The sequence below is a fragment of the Electrona antarctica genome (genome assembly GCF_951216825.1).
Source record: "Electrona antarctica genome assembly, chromosome: 5".
In the NCBI taxonomy this organism is placed as follows: Eukaryota; Metazoa; Chordata; class Actinopteri; order Myctophiformes; family Myctophidae; genus Electrona; species Electrona antarctica.
Genome location: NC_136810.1, coordinates 21,912,632 through 21,940,570, shown reverse-complemented (window position 1 = coordinate 21,940,570; position 27,939 = coordinate 21,912,632). Strand labels below are relative to the sequence as shown.

The following is a 27,939-nucleotide window of genomic DNA, read 5'->3' as shown; positions in this document are numbered from 1 at the left end:
TAATAATAAATGCAGATACAACGCAGTATAAACGCAGAATAAAACAACAAATGAAACCAATAAGAGACGAGTTTAATTAGTGAGCAACAAATTAATTCATCATTCATTCATTGATTGATAATTAAGAGATGATCAGTTTGCTGCTTTATGGCATCAGAGTGGCCAGCAAGGAAACGTCGAGTCCACCAGAGGGCAGACTTTCCCAGCCTCTCGAGGAAAGGTTGCTGGCTCTCCTGAAAAAACACACACATGACACAAACATCCCTGAGGGCTGGTTTCCATTGTGGTCCCATGTATTAAATTCATCAGTGTACACATTGCTTGCATGCTCATGGCGGGACAATGTCTTGGCTGTGTCTCTATGTTACAAAGTGTCTTGAGGCAACTTGTTGATTTGTCACTATAACAAAAGTTAATTGAAATAATAGAGCTGCTGTGATAGGAGAAGGATATCAAATGGAACACAACCACCCTAAAGACTAATCATTGTGTGTATTCCTACACTATCTGTATTGAGTGATCTTGGTACATGGAAATTGATTTATTGGTGATTCTGACTTTCAATTGTACATACATTTTGTTTTGATTGTATTGTTCCACTTTTTGCTTTGGCAGTGTAAACATATGTTTTCTCATGTCAATAAAGCCCTTTGAATTGAAAAAAAATGTGTGAACTGAGTGGTGTAAGGTCTTATATAGCCTGATCAACTGTGGTCTGACGTAATGTCTGACGTAATGAAATCACACCCGTGTGAACTGGGTGACCGTAGCAACCATGCTCATTTTTGAGTGGTGTAAACCACTCCTACAACTGGCTTTTGTGTTGAGTGGTGTAAACCACTCCTACAACTGGCTTTTGTGTTGAGTGGTGTAAACCACTCCTACAACTGGCTTTTGTGTGCAGAAAAAAATGACCATGGTTGCTATGTTCAAAATAATTTCTGACGTAATTAAATCACACCCGGGTGAACTGGATGACCGTAGCAACCGTGGTCATTTTCTCTGCGCAAAAAAAGCCAGTTGTGAAATCACATCCAGGTGTGATTTCATTACGTCAGATCAGAGCTGATCAGGGTATATAATACCTTACCTTATATAATACCTCACATCGGACAAAAACTCCAGCTGAATCAACTTCATGGTCACAAATCATCACATCAGAAGACGAGTCTACCTAGCCAAAGATCTTTAACGTCAGACCACAGCTGATCATGCTATATAAAACCTTACACCACTCAGTTCACACGGGTGTGATTTTTTTAGCACAGACAGACAGACACGTAAACTAACAAAGCCAGTCGTAGGAGTGGTTTAGACCACTCAATAAATCACACCCTTGTGAAGTGAGGTTTGCTAATATATTACAGTCTAACTCATGTTGATTAGTTGATGTAATGTGATGTAAAACAAACGGAGCAAACACAAACATAAAACGCCATTAACAATAAAGATACAATATGACGTAATGAGGCACATTATGACATAAATGTTCCCTTCATTATAAATGGCGTTTACAAAACAAACATTGAATTAAAGTCAAACATTAAACCTGTATATAGGAGGGGCTAGTGCCCCTCATAATTTGAATTGAGAGTTATTCTGGTAATTGTAGTTTAGCTATACCTGGTATTAGAGGGATTCTGGTAATTGTAGTTACCTGTTATTAGAGGGATTCTTGTAATTGTAGTTTAATTACCTGCTATGAGAGGGATTTTGGTAATTACAGTTTAATTACCTGCTATGAGAGGGATTCTGGTAATTGTAGTTTAATGGTATTTGCAGTTTAGTTACCTACTGTGAGAGGGATTCTGGTATTTGTAGTTTAATTGCCTGCTATGAGAGGGATTTTGGTAATTGTAGTTTAATTACCTGCTATGAGAGGGATTTTGGTAATTACAGTTTAATTACCTGCTATGAGAGGGATTCTGGTAATTGTAGTTTAATGGTATTTGCAGTTTAGTTACCTAATGTGAGAGGGATTCTGGTATTTGTAGTTTAATTGCCTGCTATGAGAGGGATTTTGGTAATTGTAGTTTAATTACCTGCTATGAGAGGGATTCTGGGAATTGTAGTTTAGTTATTTGCTATGAGAGGTATTCTGGTAATTATAGTTTAATTACCTGCTATGAGAGGGATTCTGGTAATTGTAGTTTAATTACCGGATTCTGGTAATTGTAGTTTAATTATTTGGTATGATAGGTATTCTGGTAATTGTAGTTGAATTACCTGCTATGAGAGGGATTCTGGTAATTGGAGTTTAGTTACCTGCTATGAGAGGGATTATGGTATTTGTAGTTTAATTGCCTGCTATGAGAAGGGTTCTGGTATTTGTAGTTTAGTTACCTGCTATGATAGGTATTATGGTATTTGTAGTTTAATTACCTGCTATGAGAAGGATTCTGGTATTTGTAGTTTAATTACCTGCTATGAGAGGGATTCTGGTGCCTGTAGCTTCCAGGACAACCTCCAGGGGGCAGTGTTTGGCCGAGGGTTCCCTCAGGATGACGCAGACCTCGTCTCTCCTTAGCAACCAGTCCATCTTGTTGCCTAGGTAACTGACGCCACGGATGCAGAGCTCAGACAGGTCCTTAGGGAGGATGGGAGAGAACGCCAGGCAGTGCTTCTGGACCCTGGAGACAACCGGTGCAAAGTACATTTACTTAAGTAGCCTGATGTAATTAACACTCTTAGTGCCGCCTAGTGGTTCAACCTAGTACTACAAATGAAGATAAAGTGGAATGTCTGCACACGATATAATTCTGCAGAATTATATTGTGTGCGGACATTCCAATTTTTCTTCATTTGATCACTTTTTTGGGTCCAGCACCGTATAAAAACTGGGATGTGCATATCGTTTTTCCTCCTTTTCAATCTAGTACTACACCACGGTGCCAGAGAATTTAAACTGATGATGTCAGTTTCATCCAGGTCACACACAGAAGTGTAGAGTGGAAGTTGTTTTAGCAGGAGCAGACATGTCTTAGCTTTCACTAGAAATGGTAATATGTCGGGCGCGATGCGATCAAAAAAACATTTACATCTGAACGTCAGACGGATTGGACAAAAACAACGACTTTGGAGTATTTTTTCTGATAAAAACAAGCAGCAAAGAATCTAGAGGCTACAGGTTGGTGCTTAGCGTTGGCCGGTTGGTTTTGATATAAAGCTTTATCACTGCTATATTGCTGCCTTGGCACGCAGCGGGGGAATTAAATTAAATAAAAGTTTATAAGAGTGTGATTGTGTATAGGATGTATAGGATGGGGAACACTCAAAGATTTGACACATTTAATGTCAGATTTAATTTGAAAGGAAGCAGGCAGTCATGTCCTAATTTACAATTACAATTCAGGCATTGCTGTTCACACTTTCTTTTAAATTAGTTAAACTGCTTGAACCCTAGCTAGCATCCATATTCTGAAATGAACAAGACGGAATAAAATCCGATCTACAAGCTCACAGCGATATACGGTGTAAACGGAAAGTTTGTTTTTCTCTGAAAAAATAAAGTAAAAAATAAAAGAATCACACCAGTGTGAAGTGAGTGGTGCAACTCAACCAGTTTGAGACCCCCAGGAACGCGCCCAGGGGGCCAGCCCGGTTCCAGCGAGCTGCCGCACGTCCGAAATGGTTGAGAATGGTTGTGGGGGTCCCCAGGGGGTCCCTCTACTGTACTGTACTGTCACTGTACTGTACTGTCACACCCGTGACACCCGTTTTTGAGTGGTTGTATCACTCAAAAATAACACTTGTGAGGGGCGCCCGCTGCATTTATACCGGCCACATGACATCTCGTCATTTGGTGCCCTATAAGTTAACAAACATTAAAGTCCATAGACTTGGCCAGGAAAACGATGTACGTCATAAGTGCTCTAAAACAAACAAAAGTCTGATAGACAGCAGTGTTCCAGCTCTTCAAATGGACATGACTGTGTGCTCTGATCGACACAGGACTACATCTGAAGGCTATGTACTGTATATCTAGAGCAGCCATCTTGGATTAACAAGGTTCTCGGTTAGATGCTCGGCACCGATCCTCCTGGCTGCGTTTTGAAGTGTCCTTGAGCAAGCCACTGAAGCCCTAACAGCTCCCGGTGAGCAGGTTGGTGATGTATACAATTATACGGTGTAATGTACACAATATATTGTAAATGCTCGTAGTATATTTAGTGATTATACCTGCTTTTCGGAGGAGCAGCACAACTGAAGTATGGATAGAGCCTCTCAGTGAAGGAGTAGCCATTGAAAGAGTACAGATGAACTCTGAACTACATCATGAAAGGAGACCAGACCCTCCTCATAATCCACAAACACTCCCACTGTCTGGAGCTCCTCTCTTACAGGGAGGAGGACCGAAGGGTCAGAAAGAGCCTTGTACTTATTTGGTCACTTTGAGGCAAAAGGGCAGGTGCCCAAGCACGAAAAGACCCTGCACGTGCCTGCAGGCCGAACGAACTGACCTGAGGTCTGTAAAACCAGACTCTAAGGAGGTCTACAGGACATGAGAACTGACCTGAAGCCTGTGAATCCAAACAGCACGGCCTGCAGAAAGCCACCCATGCCGGTCAAAAAGTTCACAGCTCCGGTACCGTCCGCAGATTCACTCCATACCTGTGCGTGTGTGGGGAGAGATTATTTTCTCATCACTCCGTACCTGTGCGTGCGTGCGTGCGTGGAGATTATTTTATTACCATACCCCCCCCCAACCCCCCGATTCTGAAAATACCCGAGAGGTCGACCCGAGACCTGAAGCGGTCTGGCAATGCGAGACTATACCTGGAAGGGTTGTGACACACCTAGTCACCATGAAGGGTGACCGGGCTTTTGCCGCACGAGCACCCACGTTGTGGAATGCCCTAACCCTGGCAAGTAAAAAAAATAATAATTAAAACACTTTTCAAAACACGTTCAAAACAAGTTCAGGATCTCCTCAATTGCCATAATTGTATTGCATATGTTTGCATCTGTTTCAGTCATTTGATACACTGAGACCAAAGGGTATACTAATTGTTTTATTGCTTGGCTCAACCAATCTTACTTTTATATCATTACGCTGTTATGATGTGATTTTATTTAACTGTTATTCAGCACTTTGTAACGCATGTTTTAAAATGTGCTATACATACATAACGTTATTATTATAAAGTTATTATTATAAAGTTATTATTATTATTGTGTCGTACCTGGAAGGGTTGTTGGATGTTCTGGAAGCACTTCTGGAGCAGAAGCAGTGCCTTGTCAGCATCACCCAGCTCCATCCAGCCAACAGCAAACATGGACTGGAGAGATGCACGCACGCACACGTGCACACACACACACACACACACACGCACGGACACACGGACACACACACACACACACACACGAGAAGATAGAGCAGGAATTAAACCATTTCCATCTACTCTCTCAGGGGAGGGCTGTGGACAGTTCAGAAACCTGTCTACTCCCTCACTTCACACAGTTGTGATCTTTTTATATAGAAGGGTATATTTCTACACCTCTAAATGTTCTGATGAATTGAAAATGGTGGACCATAACACTAAACAAGTGTAATGCTTTACCATGGTGTCGTCCACAGTAAAGGCTTTTGTATTGAGTTGTGCTTTCGTTTGAAATGTACCCATTCTGCAAACTGTTAATAAATAATTCAATCAATCAAACCATGTCATGTCTGGTTCCACTATAGGGTCTTACCATGTAATGTGTGGTTCCACTATAGGGTCTTACCATGTCATGTCTTGTTCCACTATAGGGTCTTACCCATGTCATGACTGGTTACACTATAGAGCGTCGCAGTCCCACCCCCTTTCATGACGACGCCAGGCCCAGGAAATGAATCCCAATGCATTTTTCCCATAGACATTTCAAAACGTAGTACGAAGCCAACTCTTGTCGTGACAAATCATGACAACACACACAATATTTTGGACCAAACAAATAATTACAAAGAAGAAAAACAACAAAAGAAGTGTTGTAACCTGCCGTTTTTTTCTACCTTCTAATTCTTTGTTTGGCCCGAAAAATTGTGTTTGTTGCCATGATTTGTCACGACAAGAGTTGGCTTTGTCCGTGGCGTAAACGTCTTTAAATAAATACTTTCTGAAAAGTCTATGAGGAAAGTGAATGGGGATTTCTTTTCCGGGTCTCTCGAGGGGGCGGGACTGCGACGCTCTATAGGGTCTTACCCATGCCATGTCTGGTTCCACTATAGGGTCTTACCCATGCCATGTCTGGTTCCACTATAGGGTCTTATCCATGTCATGTCTGGTTACACTATAGGGTCTTACCAATGTCATTTCTGGTTCCACTATAGGGTCTTACCCATGTCATGTCTGGTTCCACTATAGGGTCTTACCCATGTCATGTCTGGTTCCACTATAGGGTCTTACCCATGTCATGTCTGGTTCCACTATAGGGTCTTACCCATGTCATGTCTGGTTCCACTATAGGGTCTTACCCATGTCATGTCTGGTTACACTATAGGGTCTTACCCATGTCATGTCTGGTTCCACTATAGGGTCTTACCCATGTCATGGCCGGTCCGTTGGGGTCAGTGACGGCCTCATAGATCTCCAGGTCGTTTCGTCTGATCTCAGAGGTCAAGGGCAACCCCAGAGGATAGGCCAGCATCACCGTGTCAGCCTGCTTCACCGGGTGGCCTGGAGGGGAGAGAGAGAGAGAGAGAGAGAGACATCAGTATCGGCGTACAAAAACTGTGTCAAAGTATCAATTTAGACAGGAAACACTCAAGACAAAGGGAGATATTCTCTGAGGTCTGTCGAAGCAGCATGCTAAGCAAAAGTCCAGAGAGCAATAACAAACCCCCCATGGGTATTCAAGAACAGCACATATCAAGATTAACTTGAGATTAACTTGAATCATACAACTTGAATGCATTTTACCGTTAAAGACATCAATCAGATTAGAGCTATAAAATTGAATTCCAACAGGTATTCATGGCTGAGAATAAACATGTCTGAGAGGGTTTGCATGGCATGCCCTGTTAGGGCAAGCACACAAAACAAACTAAAAATATAGATCAGCCCTAGCATTACCTCTGACATAATTAACGGTACGGGTACAGTAGGGGTACAGTAAGGGTACAGTATTACCTCTGACATATCCGTCAAATTCAGGGTGGAACTTGTTCGCCTCGTCGAAGGGGATTTTAATTTTGTCCGCAACCTCCTGCCACTCCTTGGGTGCCGGGAACTGAAGCAACTCTGCCAACTCCACCGCAAACTGCAGACTGGAGAGCGTGTGCACGCACGCGCACGCGCACACGCACGCACGCACGCACACGCACACGCACACGCACACGCACACACACACACACACACACACACACACGAATATTGTCTCTGTCGGGTGGAATTAATTAATTTAATTAATTATGCAGCGACGTGTTGTGAGCTTGTAAAATGATTCGTCTTTGACTCATACTGGATCTCCTGTCCACCAGTCCCTTCCTGGTGGACAGGTGGACATTTTAGTATTAGTTTTTATTTGTTGACGCAATTGTTTGCGGCTCAGTGTTGTTTTTGTCAGCCAATTTTGATTTTAGTTTCAGTCATAGTCTCTTGAATAGTTTTCACTTAGTTTTAGTCACATTTTAAGGCTCATACATAGTCTGGATTTTCGGTGGTGGGGTGACCACCGAACTACAACATGACGTCACGCGGCGCGGTGAATAGCAAACCACCGCCACAGCTCCAGCCCTTCTCTCTGTTTTTACTCACCACCGCTCAACGTTATTTCAGCTCCGGTGGTCAGCTCACCACCGGAGCGGTGGTCAGCTCACCACCGGAGCGGTGGTCACCTCACCACCGAAAATCCAGACTATGAATAGGCCTTTAGTCACCCGGAATGTTTTAGTGTTAGTCTAGTCGACTAAAATGTATTTTGGTGGGCCTTGATGCCGTCGTAATGGCTGATTTTACACTTGCTGAAAATAGCTGATCTACAAGCTCACAGATCAGCTTGTAGATCAGCTATTTTCTTTAAATTACTTATACTGGATCTCTTGTCCACTAGTCCCTTCCTAACATTTAGTTTAGTTTTTATTTTTTTTGACGAAATTGTCAGTCTTAGTTTTAGTCATCATAGCTTAGTTTTCATGTAGTTTCCATTTAGTTTTCGTCAGTGAAAAAAGGTAGTCGATGAAAGGTTTTAGTCAACGAAATCAACACTGGTGCGGCTGAGGTTCAACACATGTATCACATTATGCCCTGTGTGTTGCGTGTGCAGCTGAGGTTCAACACATGTATCGCATTATGCCCTGTGTGTTGCGTGTGTGTGTGTGCAGCTGAGGTTCAACACATGTATCGCATTATGCCCTGTGTGTTGCGTGTGTGTGTGTGCAGCTGAGGTTCAACACATGTATCGCATTATGCCCTGTGTGTTGCGTGTGTGTGTGCAGCTGAGGTTCAACACATGTATCGCATTATGCCCTGTGTGTTGCGTGTGTGTGTGTGCAGCTGAGGTTCAACACATGTATCGCATTATGCCCTGTGTGTTGCGTGTGTGTGTGTGTGCAGCTGAGGTTCAACACATGTATCGCATTATGCCCTGTGTGTTGCGTGTGTGTGTGCAGCTGAGGTTCAACATATTCATCGCCGACGTTTTCAATCAGAAACATCGTTTCCCTGCCGGAGGTTTTACAATAACCTTTGATAGAATCACTCCGGTCGTGAACGTAGCTCCATTTCACGACCGTCCGCCTTGAAAATAGCGCCGTCGTTTCTCATAATGTCGAGACATATTATTCTGTCTCCGCCACCGCCACCCAAAACAACGTACGGAGAACAGAGCGACCCGGAGGCTGCCGTGATTCTCCATAGGCGTTGCATTGTGACTCCATTACCCATGATTCTCCATAGGCGTTGCATTGTGACTCCGTTACCCATGATTCTCCATAGGAGTTGCATTGTGACTCCGTTACCCATGATTCTCCATAGGCGTTGCATTGTGACTCCATTACCCATGATTCTCCATAGGCGTTGCATTGTGACTCCATTACCCATGATTCTCCATAGGCGTTGCATTGTGACTCCATTACCCATGATTCTCCATAGGCGTTGCATTGTGACTCCATTACCCATGATTCTCCATAGGCGTTGCATTGTGACTCCGTTACCCATGATTCTCCATAGGCGTTGCATTGTGACTCCGTTACCCATGATTCTCCATAGGCGTTGCATTGTGACTCCATTACCCATGATTCTCCATAGGCGTTGCATTGTGACTCCATTACCCATGATTTTCCATAGGCGTTGCATTGTGACTCCGTTACCCATGATTCTCCATAGGAGTTGCATTGTGACTCCGTTACCCATGATTCTCCATAGGCGTTGCATTGTGACTCCATTACCCATGATTCTCCATAGGCGTTGCATTGTGACTCCATTACCCATGATTCTCCATAGGCGTTGCATTGTGACTCCGTTACCCATGATTCTCCATAGGCGTTGCATTGTGACTCCGTTACCCATGATTCTCCATAGGCGTTGCATTGTGACTCCATTACCCAGAAGCCCTGAGAAGCGAGGGTCACGTGATCCAAACGTGAGACGTACCCCACAGTGTCCGTGGTAAACTTTGTATGTCTTAAAAGTTACCAATATCATCCGATAAAACAAATGAAACATATAGGTGGGGTTCGGCAGGGAGGGGTCTTTATCAACTAGGTCGGGCAAGTCAGGTTTGGGAGTCAATGTGTTTAATATGTATAGGATGTGTTATGCATACTCCTATAGCAGTACTACCAGCCTACCTGAGTTTGGCTGCTGCGTTGGTGTACACAGAGTCGTTGACGTTGTAGTAATACTCATCGGGTGGCATGACACCTGCATGGAGATACATACATGTTGTATAACTGCATGACACCTGAGAAGAAAAAATTACTACTGTGGAAGGGTTATATATATTAATGTACTTATATTGATCCTATAAACAATTAAATATAGGTATAGTTTTGCCCACTCAATTTATAATTAACGTTCCAATTTTGGAGCTCTGGCTCATGGACTATAAGAAAATAACCCAAAAGCGGTTCCCATTGGGAACCAACCGGTGGAACAGAGCTCAATGTGTCGCGATGCAATGCATTGTGAGCTTGTAGATCGGCCATTTTCTAACGTTTTTATACATTTTAAAACATGAAATGAGACTTTCTGTATACTTTTACTTTTGGTACTTTAAGTACATTTTGATGCCAATACCTTTGTACTTTTAACATTTCGAGTTCCGAACTTTAACTTGTAATGGAGTAGTTCTACGTTGCAGCATTGATACTTTACCTTGTAATGGAGTAGTTCTACGTTGCAGCATTTATACTTTAACTTGTAATGGAGTAGTTCTACGTTGCAGCATTGATACTTTAACTTGTAACGGAATAGTTCTACGTTGCAGCATTGATACTTTACCTTGTAATGGAGTAGTTCTACGTTGCAGCATTGATACTTTACCTTGTAATGGAGTAGTTCTACGTTGCAGCATTGATACTTTAACTTGTAACGGAGTAGTTCTACGTTGCAGCATTGATACTTTAACTTGTAATGGAGTAGTTCTACGATGCAGAAGTGATACTTTAACTTGTAATGGAGTAGTTCTACGTTGCAGCATTGATACTTTAACTTGTAACGGAGTAGTTCTACGTTGCAGCATTGATACTTTAACTTGTAATGGAGTAGTTCTACGTTGCAGAATTGATACTTTAACTTGTAACGGAGTAGTTCTACGTTGCAGCATTGATACTTTAACTTGTAACGGAGTAGTTCTACGTTGCAGCATTGATACTTTAACTTGTAACGGAGTAGTTCTACGTTGCAGCATTGATACTTTAACTTGTAATGGAGTAGTTCTACGTTGCAGAATTGATACTTTAACTTGTAATGGAGTAGTTCTACGTTGCAGCATTGATACTTTACCTTGTAATGGAGTAGTTCTACGTTGCAGCATTGATACTTTACCTTGTAATGGAGTAGTTCTACGTTGCAGCATTGATACTTTACCTTGTAATGGAGTAGTTCTACGTTGCAGCATTGATACTTTACCTTGTAATGGAGTAGTTCTACGTTGCAGCATTGATACTTTACCATGTAATGGCGTAGTTCTACGTTGCAGCATTTATACTTTAACTTGTAATGGAGTAGTTCTACGTTGCAGCATTGATACTTTACCTTGTAATGGAGTAGTTCTACGTTGCAGCATTGATACTTTACCTTGTAATGGAGTAGTTCTACGTTGCAGCATTGATACTTTACCTTGTAATGGAGTAGTTCTACGTTGCAGCATTGATACTTTAACTTGTAACGGAGTAGTTCTACGTTGCAGAATTGATACTTTAACTTGTAATGGAGTAGTTCTACGTTGCAGCATTGATACTTTAACTTGTAATGGAGTAGTTCTACGTTGCAGCATTGATACTTTAACTTGTAATGGAGTAGTTCTACGTTGCAGCATTGATACTTTACCTTGTAATGGAGTAGTTCTACGTTGCAGCATTGATACTTTACCTTGTAATGGAGTAGTTCTACGTTGCAGCATTGATACTTTACCTTGTAATGGAGTAGTTCTACGTTGCAGCATTGATACTTTACCTTGTAATGGAGTAGTTCTACGTTGCAGCATTGACACTTTAACTTGTAACGGAGTAGTTCTACGTTGCAGAATTGATACTTTAACTTGTAATGGAGTAGTTCTACGTTGCAGCATTGATACTTTAACTTGTAATGGAGTAGTTCTACGTTGCAGCATTGATACTTTAACTTGTAATGGAGTAGTTCTACGTTGCAGCATTGATACTTTAACTTGTAAAAAAACTTTTACTTAAATGTGAGTACTTTTTCCACCACTACTCGGTACCTAGAATGAGGTAATGTTGTAGCTAAACGCTGATCATTGATTGGTCGGTACCTATAATGAGGTAACGTTGTAGCTAAACGCTGATCATTGATTGGTCGGTATCTGGGATGAGGTAACGTAGCTAAATGCTGATCATTGATTGGTCGGTATCTGGGATGAGGTAAGGTTGTTATTGGTCGGTACCTATAGGATGAGGCACTGTGGTCAGTATACCTAGGATGTGGTAATGTTGGTCGTCAGGGTTCCAGGTCGCCTTGGAAACCCAGAAGTCTGCCACGCCCCAGATGACCTCACTGCCCCGTCGATCCGTGAACATGGTCATATCCTGAGTGACCGCGCGCACACACACACACACACACACACACACACACACACACACACACACACACACACACACACACACACACACACACACACACACACACACACACACACACACACACACACACACACACACAGTCAGGGAACCCCGTGACAGAATATAATTACGGCTCTTTCTAACTCTGTGACCCTCAATTTATATTGTAAAATCAATGTTAATTAAACTCTGAGAGTGTACAAATGGAACCAAATGGTTCCATTTGTACACTCTCAGAGTTACAGACCCATAAGGGTCCATTTGGTTCCAAACTATCATTTAGCTGGGGACCCCTGGGGGTCCCCGGACCTCACTTTGGGAACCACTGCTATAGGGAACGGATGGTCTCGATGACAACGTTATTTATTTATTTCAACAGTCGAGGGATCGATCGTACTGGAGATAAATTTGCTGTGACTACTTGAAAGTTCAGGAAAAAAACGAGAAATCGCTGCAGGGCAGGGGCTGAAGTAATTAATTCCATCTGAGCCATCTACGACATACACGAGATTTGATTAAAGATTATTTAAAAATATTTGTTTACCTTTTTTTTTTATACCTCCGTTAGCTTCCGCCGCTAGCCTCCATAGGCCTCCCATTGTAGAAACAGCATACATGCTAATCCGCGGTACACGTGCACACGCACAGGGTTATAGAGCATCGCAGTCCCGCCCCCTACCAGGGCCCAGGAAATTATTCTCTGTTCATTTCCCTCATAAACATTTCAAAAAGTATTTATTTAAAGACCTTTTAAGCCTCGAACAAAGCCAACTCTTGTCGTGACAAATCATGACTACAAACACAATTTTTCGGGCCGAACAAATAATTAGAAAGAAGAAGAAAACGGCAGGTTACAACACTTTTTTTGTTGTTTTTCTTCTTTGTAATTATTTGTTTGGTCCAAAATAGTGTGTTTGTTGTCATGATTTGTCACAACACGAGTTGGCTTTGTACGACGCTTATAAGGTCTTTAAATAAATACTTTTTGAAATGTCTATGGCAAAAATGCATTGGGAATTATTTCCTGGCCTATTTCCTGAGCCTCGTCCGTCCCCTAGGCCCCTCACTACACTGACCATGATGCCGCTCCGGGGGCCTCGTCCGTCCCCTAGGCCCCTCGCTACACTGACCATGATGCCGCTCCGGGGGCCTCGTCCGTCCCCTAGGCCCCTCGCTACACTGCATCACTTCCGGCTCGGGCGGAAGTGACCCTTCTTCTCTGCTCATTTCGCGGATTTCTACGGTTACGAGCGCCACGACCTCGTCTAGAGGGCTGGGCAGGAATGTGTTAATAAACGTACTCGGATCAGGTACAAGTCATGTTGGAAAGTATTAGTATTCTCATCATCATCGTGATTCGTCATCCATCCATCCATCTTCAACCGCTTATCTGTAGTCGGGTCGTGGGGTTAGCAGTTCCGGCTGAGATCCAGGGCAACAATAGTAACTTCCACCTGGGGGATCCCGAGGCGATCCAAGGCCAGTTTGGAGATATAATCCCTCCATCTGATCCTTGATCTGCCCCGGGGGTCTCCTCCCAGTGGGGCATGCATCGAGGACCTCCCTAGGGAGACGCTCGAGACAGGCATCCTAACCAGATGCCCAAACCACCTAAGCTGGCTCCTTTCGAAATCAAGAAGCAGCCAGGGTCAACTCTGAGTCTCTCTCAAGTGACTGAACTTCTCACCCTATATCTCGAAGGGAGAGGGGAGTAGTAGTAGTAGTAGTAGTAGTAGTAGTAGTAGTGGTAGTAGTGGTAGTAGTGGTAGTAGTGGTGGTAGTAGTGGTAGTGGTGGTAGTGGTGGTAGTGGTAGTAGTGGTAGTAGTGGTAGTGGTGGTAGTGGTGGTAGTGGTGGTAGTGGTAGTTGTGGTAGTAGTGGTAGTAGTGGTAGTAGTGGTAGTAGTAGTAGTGGTAGTAGTGGTAGTAGTGGTAGTAGTAGTGGTAGTAGTGGTAGTAGTAGTAGTAGTGGTAGTAGTGGTAGTAGTGGTAGTAGTAGTGGTAGTAGTAGTAGTAGTAGTAGTAGTAGTAGTAGTAGTAGTGATAGACATACTCGGGTCAGGTACAGGTAATGCTGGAAGGCCAGTGCCACGTCTCCGTTGATGTGAACTTCCTGTTCCCCATATATGTCCTCAGGACACACCTCTCTTCCTGACACAGCACTCTCCCACGGAAACTTCAGTCCCTGCATACGCAGACACACACGCGCACACACACACACACACACACACACACACACTTAAACAAGGCGATTCAATGTGCTTTATGCAAAACATCAAGCAAAGGAAACACAATTCTAAAATGACATTAGGATGCATAAAACAAAATAAGTAAAAAAAGATAACAAATATATATGCAGTGCAGAAGAGAAAGAAAATATCTCAAAGGCAAATAAGGCATCAGGGGAACAGATGTGGGAAAATAAATCTTGCATCACGACGAGTTGTGCGGCCTTTTTTCAAGAGAAACAGCGCCCTCCCATGGACACTTCAGTCCCTGCACACACTAAATCAGTACATATGCATAGGTGGGTCAGTAAATGTGAGAAGATATGGAGGCGGCTGTTCGTAGCTACAGTGGAGTCAGTACTGCTGTATAGGGACCCTCACAGTGGAGTCAGTACTGCTGTATGGGGCTGAGACATGGACCCTCACAGTGGAGTCAGTACTGCTGAATGGATGCCGAGACATGGACCCTCACAGTGGAGTCAGTACTGCTGTATGGGGCTGAGACATGGACCCTCACAGTGGAGTCAGTACTGCTGTATGGATGCCGAGACATGGACCCTCACAGTGGAGTCAGTACTGCTGTATGGGGCCGAGACATGGACCCTCACAGTGGAGTCAGTACTGCTGTATGGGGCCGAGACATGGACCCTCACAGTGGAGTCAGTACTGCTGTATGGGGCTGAGACATGGACCCTCACAGTGGAGTCAGTACTGCTGTATGGGGCTGAGACATGGACCCTCACAGTGGAGTCAGTACTGCTGTATGGGGCTGAGACATGGACCCTCACAGTGGAGTCAGTAATGCTGTATAGGGACCCTCACAGTGGAGTCAGTACTGCTGTATGGGGCTGAGATATGGACCCTCACAGTGGAGTCAGTAGTGCTGTATGGGGCTGAGACATGGACCCTCACAGTGGAGTCAGTAGTGCTGTATGGGGCTGAGATATGGACCCTCACAGTGGAGTCAGTACTGCTGTATATGGACCCTCACAGTGGAGTCAGTACTGCTGTATGGGGCCGAGACATGGACCCTCACAGTTGAGTCAGTACTGCTGTATGGGGCCCGAGACATGGACCCTCACAGTGGAGTCAGTACTGCTGTATGGGGCCCGAGACATGGACCCTCACAGTGGAGTCAGTACTGCTGTATGGGGCTGAGACATGGACCCTCACAGTTGAGTCAGTACTGCTGTATGGGGCCCGAGACATGGACCCTCACAGTGGAGTCAGTACTGCTGTATGGGGCTGAGACATGGACCCTCACAGTTGAGTCAGTACTGCTGTATGGGGCTGAGACATGGACCCTCACAGTGGAGCCAGTACTGCTGTATGGGGCTGAGACATGGACCCTCACAGTGGAGTCAGTACCGCTGTATATGGACCCTCACAGTGGAGTCAGTACTGCTGTATATGGACCCTCACAGTGGAGTCAGTACTGCTGTATATGGACCCTCACAGTGGAGTCAGTACTGCTGTCAGTACGGCTGTCAGTACTGCTGTATGGACCCTAACAGAGTGTGTACTGCTGCACTCAGGATTACAGCTTTATATTAGGCGATTGGCACCGGGTGTAAAAATGAAATTGATTACAAAAATCGTGGGATAAAAATGTAAAAAATATAGAAACAACGAACACGGGTACCTTGTGCCCCTGCTTCTGGGCGTTGTCCCGCGCTCCGTCAATAGTGCTCACCCTGTAGTCCAGCACGGCCTGCGCCAGCCGCGGGTAGAAGAGGGCGACGCCAGGGTACATCCAGATGTCCTGAAACACAGCCATCATAGTGAACTACACCAGGGTACACATACAGATGTCCTGAAACACAGCCATCATAGTGAACTACACCAGGGTACACATACAGATGTCCTGAAACACAGCCATCATAGTGAACTACACCAGGGTACATCCAGATGTCCTGAAACACAGCCATCATAGTGAACTACACCAGGGTACACATCCATATGTCTTGAAACACAGCCATCATAGTGAACTACACCAGGGTACATCCATATATGAAACACAGCCATCATAGTGAACTATACACCAGGGTACATCCAGATGTCCTGAAACACAGCCATCATAGTGAACTACACCAGGGTACATCCAGATGTCCTGAAACACAGCCATCATAGTGAACTACACCAGGGTACACATCCAGATGTCCTGAAACACAGCCATCATAGTGAACTACACCAGGGTACACATCCATATGTCTTGAAACACAGCCATCATAGTGAACTACACAAGGGTACATCCATATATGAAACACAGCCATCATAGTGAACTACACCAGGGTACATCCAGATGTCCTGAAACACAGCCATCATAGTGAACTACACCAGGGTACATCCAGATGTCCTGAAACACAGCCATCATAGTGAACTACACCAGGGTACACATCCAGATGTCCTGAAACACAGCCATCATAGTGAACTACACCAGGGTACACATCCATATGTCTTGAAACACAGCCATCATAGTGAACTACACCAGGGTACATCCATATATGAAACACAGCCATCATAGTGAACTACACCAGGGTACACATCCATATGTCTTGAAACACAGCCATCATAGTGAACTACACCAGGGTACATCCATATATGAAACACAGCCATCATAGTGAACTACACCAGGGTACATCCAGATGTCCTGAAACACAGCCATCATAGTGAACTACACCAGGGTACACATCCAGATGTCCTGAAACACAGCCATCATAGTGAACTACACCAGGGTACACATCCAGATGTCCTGAAACACAGCCATCATAGTGAACTACACCAGGGTACATCCAGATGTCCTGAAACACAGCCATCATAGTGAACTACACCAGGGTACATCCAGATGTCCTGAAACACAGCCATTATAGTGAACTACACCAGGGTACATCCAGATGTCCTGAAACACAGCCATCATAGTGAACTACACCGGGATGACTGGAAACGACGATGGAGGGCTCGTCTGAGGACGACCTAGAGAGACACATCCATTATGTCCTGAAACACAGCCATCATAGTGAACTACGCCAGGGTACACATTATGTCCTGAAACACAGCCATCATAGTGAACTACACCAGGGTGCATCCATTATGTCCTGAAACACAGCCATCATAGTGAACTACACCAGGGTACACATCCATAATGTCCTGAAACACAGCCATCATAGTGAACTACACCAGGGTACACATCCATTATGTCCTGAAACACAGCCATCATAGTGAACTACACCAGGGTACACATCCATTATGTCCTGAAACACAGCAATCATAGTGAACTACACCAGGGTACACATCCATTATGTCCTGAAACACAGCCATCATAGTGAACTACACCAGGGTACACATCCATAATGTCCTGAAACACAGCCATCATAGTGAACTACGGCAGCCGGCAGTGTTCAAGGTTGTACTAATTGTTCCATCTTGTGTACAGGTACGTATATGTAAGAGTTAAACATATTTTTTGCTTGGCTTCCTTCAGACAATGCAGCATCGTAGATAGCATATCATTCAAACAACAAACACAGCAAACAAAAGGGATAGAGTATCAAAGAGACAAAGAGAGTATCATATATCATAGCAGAGTTAGGTAGACTTTCTGTCAACAGCTTCACACACACAGTATAAGGTTATGTTCCATATACGTATACAACAAGATTTCAAGGTCCATGTTTTAGGTTGTTATTAGAGAAAGTAAAAGATGAGCGGAAATTATTTTTCATTTGCTGCTTTTTTTGTTTTAGGGATTTTAGCTGTATTTGAAAGGGGGCCGGGGGGGGGCATTCGAACATGGGGCTAAATATCTATTTTCTTTTTTACAAAATGTTATAGCGATTTCTTTATTTATTATCTACTATAGTCCTACTAGACCCCAAGAAATTATATTTGACCACAAAAGATCACGGGATCTACTGAATGTGTCAAACTGACATACTGTATTGAGCCTATGACACACAGTGTGGCTTCCCCCCAGTAGGCTACCTTCACATTCAGTAGATCCTGTGCTCTTTTGTGGCCAGGTGTAATTTCTTGGGGTCTAGTAGGACTATAGTAAATAATACAATAAATAAATCGCCATAATCTTTTGTAAATAAAGACGTATTTAGTCCTCCTGCCAAAAACAGCAAAAATCGCTAAAACAAAAGAAAGCAAATGAAAATGAATTAACACTCATCTTTTACTTTCTCTAAAAACAACCTAAAACATGAACCTTGGTTGCGTTTTCCTGTGCCCGGTTTCGCTCTGGTTCTTATCAGTTCGTTCATGTATCTGATGGTTCGGGGGAAATAATTAAAGGACCACTTCACCACTTTTCAACATCTCTTCATATAATTTGTCCTCACTAATGTTCATGATAAAACACCACAATTTTTTCCTACTCAGTCTGTGTCTCATAGGAGGGCTTTGGGCAGTTCGGATACCCGTCCACCAGTGACATCATCATTAGGCAGATTCTTTTTTAAACAAGATTTGTTTTAAAATATATTTAGATTTTTATTATCGTGAGAACGATGGCTTCAACTTTTGCATTGCAACTTTTCAGGAAAAGAAAGCCTGCCGTTTCTATTAGCTTGGATTCACCATTGATGATGTCACTGGTGGACGGGTTTCTGAACTGCCCACAGCCTTCCTATGAGACACAGACTGAGTAGGAAAAAAAATGGTGGTATTTTATCATGAACATTAGTTAGGACCAATTATAGGAAGAGAAGTTGAAAAGTGGTGAAGTGGTCCTTTAAGCTTTTTTTGTCTGTTTCCAGTGGCTTTGAGACTGCCAACATCCATACGACCATATGTCCTGGAACGGGAGTTATGGATGTAATGTTGGAAGATACAACTGAACAAACACTCTACAGCAATATACAGACAGACAGACAGACAGACAGACAGACAGACAGACAGACAGACAGACAGACAGACCTCATTCACACCTAAAAGACACCCGTCTTGTGTCTTGTCCGTGTTTAATGGCCGCCCCCAATGCATTTCCAATGGAAGTCACATGGTTTGACCAAACATTTTTGTTTGATGGGGGGGAGGGGGCAGAACACAGCCATCAAACAAAAAATGTTTGGTCAAACCATGTGACTTTCATTGGAAATGCATCGGGGCGGCCATTAAACACGGACAAGACACAAGACACGGACAAGACAGGTGTTTTATAGGTGTGAATGAGGCCACAGACAGACAGACAGACAGACCTGGTCCCAGAAGACGTGTCCCCAGTAGTCCTGTCCGTCTCCCCCGTTGGACAGCCCGCCAGGACTGACCCCCCCGAACGACCCCGCGGACTCGTGCAAAGACGGGAACGCGCTCAGCAGGTAGAACATGCAGCCAATCAGAGCGCGGTTCAAGGTAGGCGAGCCCGTCACCTCCACCTAGACGAACAGACAGACAGACAGACAGACAGACATACAGACAGACAGACAGACAGACAGACAGACAGACAGACAGACAGACAGACAGACAGACAGACAGGAAGGTTAAGTCGCTCAGTGGCGTTTTGAAGGACCCGGTAGAACGGTCTAAAACAGTTGGTGTCCAAATGTGGAAGTGCAAACCGAGTGCTCAATGTTAAACCCCCTTGCGCGGGGTTTCCTCGTGATAAATGCAGGGGCCCCACACCTGCAGTTCCAGCTTTCACCACAAGTTCACAACATCTCACATAGCTTCAACGTTTGGCAAGCCTTTCTGGGGTGCTTTCGTGGCACCACCCAAGCACCACCACTTTCGTCCACCAGGTGGCACTCATGTGTTAACAATGGAACCTGGGCATTATAGGTGAGTAGTTCATTTGATGTGTCTCATTCTGACTTAAAGGCCTGTTCAGACGGGCAGCGACTGACATGGCTAGCAATTCATTGCCAATGAAAGGCGTGCGTTTATTTTGGACGCGCAGAGAAGTTGAGGGGCGATTATATCAGCAAGCGAATTTTCACGGGCCCGGTCCCGTGAAAGTGTCGTGCGCACATGCCCTGCGGCTGACTAGACCTGGATTGTGGTGAGCATTTGTTTTTTTCACGCTACGCGTCCCGCGCCCCTCATCATGAGCAGCTGGAGCAGACCTGTTGCCGATTCAGGCGACAGCGCCTGCGTCACTCGCTGCCCGTCTAAAAATCTGGTGGTGCTCCTTTGAGAACTATAGCCCCATAAAAGGTAAATGATTATTATAATCATACCTGGCTTTCCACCCACACCTCGCTCCAGGCGTTCTGGTGGGAGGGCCTCAGGCTCCCAGCGGCCATCAGCTCCAGGGCCTGGTCGTAGCTGGCCTGCGTGGCCTCGGGGCCGTCGCCTACCGCCAGGACGAAGCCCCAGCGGGACTGGCTCTGGTCGGGCAGCAACGTCACGCTGTCCGGCAGCGGCGTCCAGATGAGATGCACCGAGCCCAGCGGGCCCCCCGCCACCTCGGGCGTGTTGATCTGCCCGTGGATGTGTCTGTGGAGCAAGGTGATTAGTATAGTTTACTAAAACTAACTAAATAACGGAAACTAAAATTGATAAAAACAGAACTACGCCTCACTGAGCAATGACTCGCCGTGCCTCACTACACCTCTCAGCCATTATAAAATACAAGGTAAACTGAGATCTCTTCTGGCTTATTCAATTATCCACAGTATTTAAAACAGCTTATGATACCATACACTTCTACACATCAACTTAGACATTGTTCACAGATTTACTTTAACATACCCACATCAGTTGGCAAAAAATCATTCATGTTCAAAGCTCCTTGTGACTGGAACAATCTACCTGTCCATATACGTTCAATAACATCTTTTCATTTGTTTAAAACTATGCTGTCCTCTCATCTTGAGACTACCTGTTCATGTTTTCATTAATCATCACTGTAATAGATCCATGATGCATTGATCCATGTGTTATGTCTATGTTATGTCCATGTTATGTGAAATGTTGTTTTGTTTTTGTTTTTTGTTTTTCCTGTTTGTTTATTTATGAATTGTATTGTTTTGTCTTGTCTTGTTTTGTCTGGTTGAACTGTCTGTAAAAAGTGTCTTTATGTATGAAGTGTACTTTGTGAATAATTGCGGACCCCCTTGAAAACGAGATGGTTCATCTCAAGGGATTGTTCCTAATAAAGAAATGTCAGACTATTGCTTAATTTTGGTCTACTGGTTGCTCTATCTATCTATCTAGCCGTTTTGGACAAACCAGGTTTCCGCTAGGGGTGGGACAGGACGATACACAATTCACTCATGATACCTAGGGTGACGATTCAATTTATATTGAGATTCTTAATTCTATTGCGATTCTGCAATTCAACGAACTGTTGCGATTCAATGTTACGATTCCCACCCCTCAAGTTACTTTGCTTTTTTACTAGAATATTTAAAAACAATTACAAACAAATAAACCATGAAAAGTTTAATCATACACTTCAATGCAGCCAGATAAGAGCATTCAAGATGGAGTGCCATGATTTTTGTATTTGTTCCAGTTTTTCATGCGTTTATGAGGTGACAGTACTTCATTAGACCCCTTGGTGTGGTTGATATGTGCAATTCCCTTTGTATTTAGGGTTTCTTCCTGGAGGCTGAAACTTTGACAATCAAACGTGCCGATGACATAAATAGTGAAATCGTGACATCACAATAGCAATTATTGTCCCTGTAGTAGCAATTAAAGTTAGGTGAACTTTGTGTGAATAACTTCACACTCACAGGAGGCTATTCCATTTAAAGAAGTCGGACTAGAAGGCTTTCTTACCTTTATTTGTAGTTGTTACGTCCCCATGCACCAAAGAGGTCCAGGTGTTATTTGTAGTTGTTACGTCCCCATGCACCAAAGAGGTCCAGGTGTTATTTGTAGTTGTTACGCCCCCATGCACCAAAGAGGTCCAGGTGTTATTTGTAGTTGTTACGTCCCCATGCACCAAAGAGGTCCAGGTGTTATTTGTAGTTGTTACGCCCCCATGCACCAAAGAGGTCCAGGTGTTATTTGTAGTTGTTACGTCCCCATGCACCAAAGAGGTCCAGGTGTTATTTGTAGTTGTTACGTCCCCATGCACCAAAGAGGTCCAGGTGTTATTTGTAGTTGTTACGTCCCCATGCACCAAAGAGGTCCAGGTGTTATTTGTAGTTGTTACGTCCCCACCAAAGAGGTCCAGGTGTTATTTGTAGTTGTTACGTCCCCACCAAAGAGGTCCAGGTGTTATTTGTAGTTGTTATGTCCCCACCAAAGAGGTCCAGGTGTTATTTGTAGTTGTTATGTCCCCACCAAAGAGGTCCAGGTGTTATTTTGTGCAAAAGCGCATTATTGGCTATTTCCCCTAAGCCCTCAATGGGGCGTTGGGTTTTAGTGCTAATTCGCATATTTCCACCGAAATAAGTAGTAAAGTGTGCCGCTTGGGATACTATTTACAGTATGAAGAGAGGATATATACAAAACAATGGATTTTTAAGCGATGGAAATAAGCAAATTAGCACTAAAACCCAATGCCCCATTCAATTCAATTCATTGAGGGCTTATGGTAGGGGAAATAGCCAATAATGCGCTTTTGCACAAAATAACACCTGGACCTCTTTGGTGGGGACGTAACAGCTACAAATAAAGGTTAAGAAAGTCTTCTAGTCTGAAATTATCCTTTAAACAACACATTCAGTTTAGAAACACCAACCGCTCCTCAGCCTTAATTACCTTCCTCCTCTGTAGTCCGCGGCCTTGTGGAAGCGGATGTCTCTGGTATGAGGGTTGAAGGAACTGACCAGGTTGACGGTGACGGGGGCCGCGGCGCCCTCCGGTGGCGAGGCGGCGTCGGCGTGGCGCACCAGCAGCAGCTCCATCACCAGCAGGTGTGAGTAGTGGCGGTGGGCGTAGAAGGACTGCGTGGCGGTGGCCCCGCCCCCGGCGGCCAGGCGCAGAGTGTGGGTGAAGATACCTGCACGTGGGAACGACCAGGGAAGTGCACACATGTATACAATTTAGGCGTTCAGCAGACGCTCTTAATCCAGAGCAAGAACAAAGAAAGCATGGCAATACATCACATACAAAAAGTAGTATTCATGAAACATGCGTATAAGCTAGTAAGAACGTAATAGTGGAATATCTATATAATGAAACTATACATATACACTACACTACACTACACTACACTACACTACACTACACTACACTAAAGTGATATGACTACATACAATGCAATTCATAGCGCAGCACCGAGTGCCGCGCTACGAGCTTGTAGATCTGCTATTTTTGGAAAATTGTGAAAATGTGGCGCAAATCTTTGAATATAATTTATTCTTTCAGAGCGAAAGTATTTTTTAACTCAAATCTTTGCTTCTGGGGAGGTCCCTGGAACAACATATTTTCAGATCGGGGTCTGCGACCAAATTCATATGATTCTGGGAGTCCTTGACGAGGAAATAGTTTGAGAACCACTGATATAGAAACATGTTTTTTTTTCCAGAAATCTGTCACGATTTAGAAGACATTATTACATGGCTTGGTTGAATGCTTGATTCTGATTGGTCAATCGCTGAATTCAGCAGTGACTTATGTGTTGATAATGACCGCTCCGCTGGGTCAATGTATTAATTTATGTTATAGGTAGCCATGTAATAAGCAGGATAATATCTGGCTAGGTGGTCATTGTCGGGATATAATTCAACTTCAGGTTGCCTCGGTGGTTAAACTCCGTGAATTATCTCCCGACAATGACCACCTAGCCAGATATTATCCCTTACTAATTTGCTCTCAGGTCAAAATGGGTTAAGTAAAACATGAGAGTACTTTTTCTCCACTAACTACCTGTGCGCATGTCCAGACTGTAGGCATGCTTGGCCTCCTCTGCGCCCTCCTCCGCGGCCTCCATGGTGACGGCGAGCGGGCAGGGCACGTCCGCGCGGTGGCAGTCGCCCCCCTGGCCGTTGTAGAGCCCCCCCATGTGCATGATGGGGTGGTACACGCGCCAGCCCAGCCGCCCGTTGGCCAGCGGCGGCAGGAAGCGTGGGTCGGGGGGCAGCGCATCCGAGGTGAAGACGTAGGGGTCCTCCTCTACCTCTGTTGTCGCCTGGTGGTTGGTGGTGGTCTCCTCCATGATGGGGGGAGGGGGAGGAGGAGGAGGGGGGAGGCGGTGTCCACTTGAGAGATGATGACAGGTGTGTAAAGAGATGAGATATGATCTGCAGACAGAGGTTTATAGGGCCGGGGTGTGCAAAGAAACAAAACAAACAAAAATATTGACTCATTTCTTTTTCTTTTTTTTCACGATTTTCAAATTGTTGAAGTTCGAATCATGATTTATTTTTTCAGAATTATTGATTTATTTGACCTTTTATCTGGCTGCATTGAAGTGTATAATTTAACTTTCCATGGTTTATGTTACAATTTACAATTTAGGCATTTAGCAGACGCTCTTAATCCAGAGCGATTTACATTAAGCAAGAACAAAAAAGCATGGGAATACATCACATATTTAAAAATGCATTTATCATGAAACATGCATAAGCTAAGAACGTAACTAGAACATATCTATATAATGACACTATACATATATACTATACATATATGCTATACTATGCTATACATATGTCCTATGAAGTGCTATGACTACATACAATGCAATTATTGTGCTGTCTACATCAGGGGTTCTCAACCTTTTTGGCCGGGGACCCCCGGAAATGCTTTGGCAATGTCTCGGGACCCCCGCCCCGCCCCCTCCCGACCCCCAATATAAATTGACTGCTACAATAACCTTAATAATAGAGACAATACACCATAAATAAATACTGAAACCATATATAATCATTAGGGAAGGTGTAAGCATGTACTATGTGTACTATATGTAAACTCTTCATTTCCACTTTCCAGCCATTCAGTTGCAAAAAGAAAAAGAAAATCTTTTTTTTTTTTTTGAAAATAATTTGGGGACCCCCCCAAAATAATTTGGCGACCCCCCGAGGGGTCGCGACCGACGGGTTGAGAACCCCTGGTCTACATGACATACTATATGTCTGTTTCAAATGCTATCTAAGTCTAAAAAGTGCTATCAAAGGGGGTAGGGTAAGTGCTACGGGCCATGATGGAGTCTGAAAAGGTGGGTTTTCAGACTACATTCCACAGTTTTGGGGCCAGAAGGGAGAAGAGTTTGGGACGTGTTGTTTATGTTGTTTATAATCATTTTAAAATGTTCTAGTATAAAAAAAATAACGCAAAGCAAAATCACAATATACTTTACCCATTTAGACCTGAGACCAGATTCTACAAAATGTCTTCCAAATCATGACATGACATGTTTTCAAACTATTTCATGTCAAGGACCACAAAAATTATATGTAATTGACCGCCGACCCCCATCTGAAAATATGTAGTTCCAGCCAGGGACCCCCAGAAGCACAGATTTGAGTTAAAAACGTTCACTCTGAAACTGAAAGAATATATATTCAAACATTTGAGCCACATTTTCACAATTTTTCAAAAATAGCAGTGCATGGTGTGACCCGTTATCAGCTTGTAGATCTGCTATTTTTTACATAGATGCCGAAGTATCAAATAATGCTTTTTAGCTAAAATCTGAAATGACACAGGATGCTTTGTCGGTTTGATTCGTACACTGTGTACTTTGATTAAAACAGCCCCTAGTGGTTGAAAGAAGTACTTACATTTTGTCCATATCATCAACACTGAAACACTCTGGTTTTGATTGATTGATTGAAAATTTTATTAACAGTTTGCAGAATTAGAGTACATTTCAAGCACAAACTCAATAGTCCAGAATTATAACTTTATACTTGAAGTAAAAGTACAAAGGTAATGGTATCAAAATGTAGGCCTACTTAACACATTAAGACCTGAGGACGATTCTAAATCCTGACAGTTTTCTGAAAAACTCATGTTTCTATGTCAGTGGTGCTCAAACCTTTTCATGTCAAGTATCCCCAAAAATATATGTAATTGGCCGCCGACCACCATCTGAAAATATGTTGTTCCAGTGACACCCACAGAAGCAAAGATTTTACTTAAAAACGTTGGCTCTGAAAGAATATATATATTCAAAGATTTGCGCCACATTTTCACGATTTTTCAAAAATAGCAGACCTACAAGCTCATAGCGCGGCACTCGGTGTAGACTTAGCCCCTTTCAGGACCCTCGGTTACCTTTTCTGAATTTTGGACGGCGGTACCCTATAGCAGGGGTTCTCGTCCAAGGTTTTTGGCTGGGGACCCCCGGAAATGCTTTGGCCGTGTCTCGCGCCCCCCCGCCCAGCCCCCCCTTCCCCACCCCCTATACAAACTGACTGCAAAAATAACCTTACTAATAGAGAAAATATATGATAAATGAATACTGAAACCAGATATAATCATTAATGTAGCCTACTATATGTACTATGTAAACTCTCCATTTTATTTTTTTTAATAATTTGACGACCCCCCCCCGGTCGCGACCCACAGGTTTTAATCGGCGTTGCCGTTAAGTATTTTGTAGTAGTGCAACCGTGCAACCACTCCTAGAGACAGCTATTTGTGTGGGTTCCTGGGTCCGAGCACGAAAATAGCCACCAAGTGTCACTGTTGCACAGCCTCACACAGGTACCAGGTCAGGTCGCCCCTTTTCCAACTCGCCCCAGATTTTTTCCGCCGACCTCACGCCGACAGCTCGGTGCGGCGGTTCTTGTATTCTTTATTTTGTTTGACTGAGAATAAGGTTAGAAATAAGTTTAGCCAGGGTTAGGCATAGTTTTACTGGGGTTAAGTTTAGGAATAGGGTTAGGTTTAGGCATCGTTTTACTGAGGTTGAGGTTAGGAATAAGGTTAGGTTTAACCGTACAGTACAATACAGTACCACTCACTTCAGACTGGTCTGATTTTTTATCTATTTTTGAAGTTTGGGCTAGTGTAGCCTATAGTGTAGACTATGCTTTTATCATCCACCGCGTTATTGTTTTGCATGATGATGATCATGCAGACTATGAAGCATATAATTATAAAACAATTTACAATTATATTAAAAAAGGGGGTGGTCCGCATATCACACGTACACTCACCACGACACAGAGATCTGCACAGCGAGCAGGCAGACGAAAACTCTCATCTCTGGAAAAAAAAAAAGCAAACAATCAAACAAATAAATACAAAATGCACTGTACATGAATTAAACCATGGGATTATGATGCACTTCGTTTTGAAACTTGTTTCGTACCGTGAGTGCAGCTGAGCTCAGGCTCATCAAAAAAGAAAAGTCACAATTCAGCTCTTCTTTGACCACAAAACGAAATGCAGGAATCCAAATATTGCGATCAAATGAAAAAATGAACCGTGTTGTTGAACTTGTTGTTGTTGTAAATTATACACCTCAGAATGACAGCCCATTTCTGTAGCTACGATCTGCTGCAGTTTAGTAGTTCAAAGTGTCTAAAAGCACTTTACAAAGTTTAAAAGTCCCGAAACTACCGTAGGCTATAGCTCTGAAGTCTCTCTCTCAGTCAGGACTCCCCCACTGTCTGGTCTGAACGGGTCGCTTGCAAAAAGAA

The 27,939-nt window shown here is 43.6% G+C and overlaps 1 protein-coding gene across 2 annotated transcripts; it reads right to left on the bottom strand.

The window, feature by feature from the left end:
• Positions 1 to 51: 51 nt before the first annotated feature.
• pgghg (protein-glucosylgalactosylhydroxylysine glucosidase) lies at positions 52 to 27,874 on the bottom strand. 2 transcript variants are annotated; one of them, XM_079501169.1, is made up of 16 exons: positions 27,609 to 27,874; positions 27,454 to 27,502; positions 24,218 to 24,591; positions 23,108 to 23,348; positions 20,629 to 20,887; positions 19,651 to 19,827; positions 16,092 to 16,211; positions 14,275 to 14,406; positions 12,079 to 12,190; positions 9,773 to 9,845; positions 7,113 to 7,249; positions 6,526 to 6,659; positions 5,184 to 5,279; positions 4,514 to 4,611; positions 2,422 to 2,630; positions 52 to 233 (listed from the first exon to the last, which is right to left on the bottom strand). In XM_079501169.1, exons 3-16 carry the CDS (start codon positions 24,504 to 24,506, stop codon positions 154 to 156), a joined length of 2,157 nt encoding a protein of 718 aa, XP_079357295.1. In that variant the 5' UTR covers positions 24,507 to 24,591; positions 27,454 to 27,502; positions 27,609 to 27,874; the 3' UTR covers positions 52 to 153. The 2 variants fall into 2 exon arrangements, with proteins under 2 accessions (XP_079357295.1, XP_079357294.1); XM_079501168.1 differs by having other exon boundaries at positions 24,218 to 24,549.
• Positions 27,875 to 27,939: the final 65 nt, after the last annotated feature.

Excerpts from the sequence above, each read along its gene's own strand:
- pgghg (XM_079501168.1), bottom strand. The coding sequence starts at position 27,500 with ATGAGAGTTTTCGTCTGCCTGCTCGCTGTGCAGATCTCTGTGTCGTG. Across the intron at positions 20,888-23,107 it reads GCGGACTACAGAGGAGGAAG|ACACATCCACGGGCAGATCA; the intron begins GTAATTAAGGCT and ends CTTGCTCCACAG. Across the intron at positions 4,612-5,183 it reads ACATCCAACAACCCTTCCAG|GTATGGAGTGAATCTGCGGA; the intron begins GTACGACACAAT and ends ACACACGCACAG.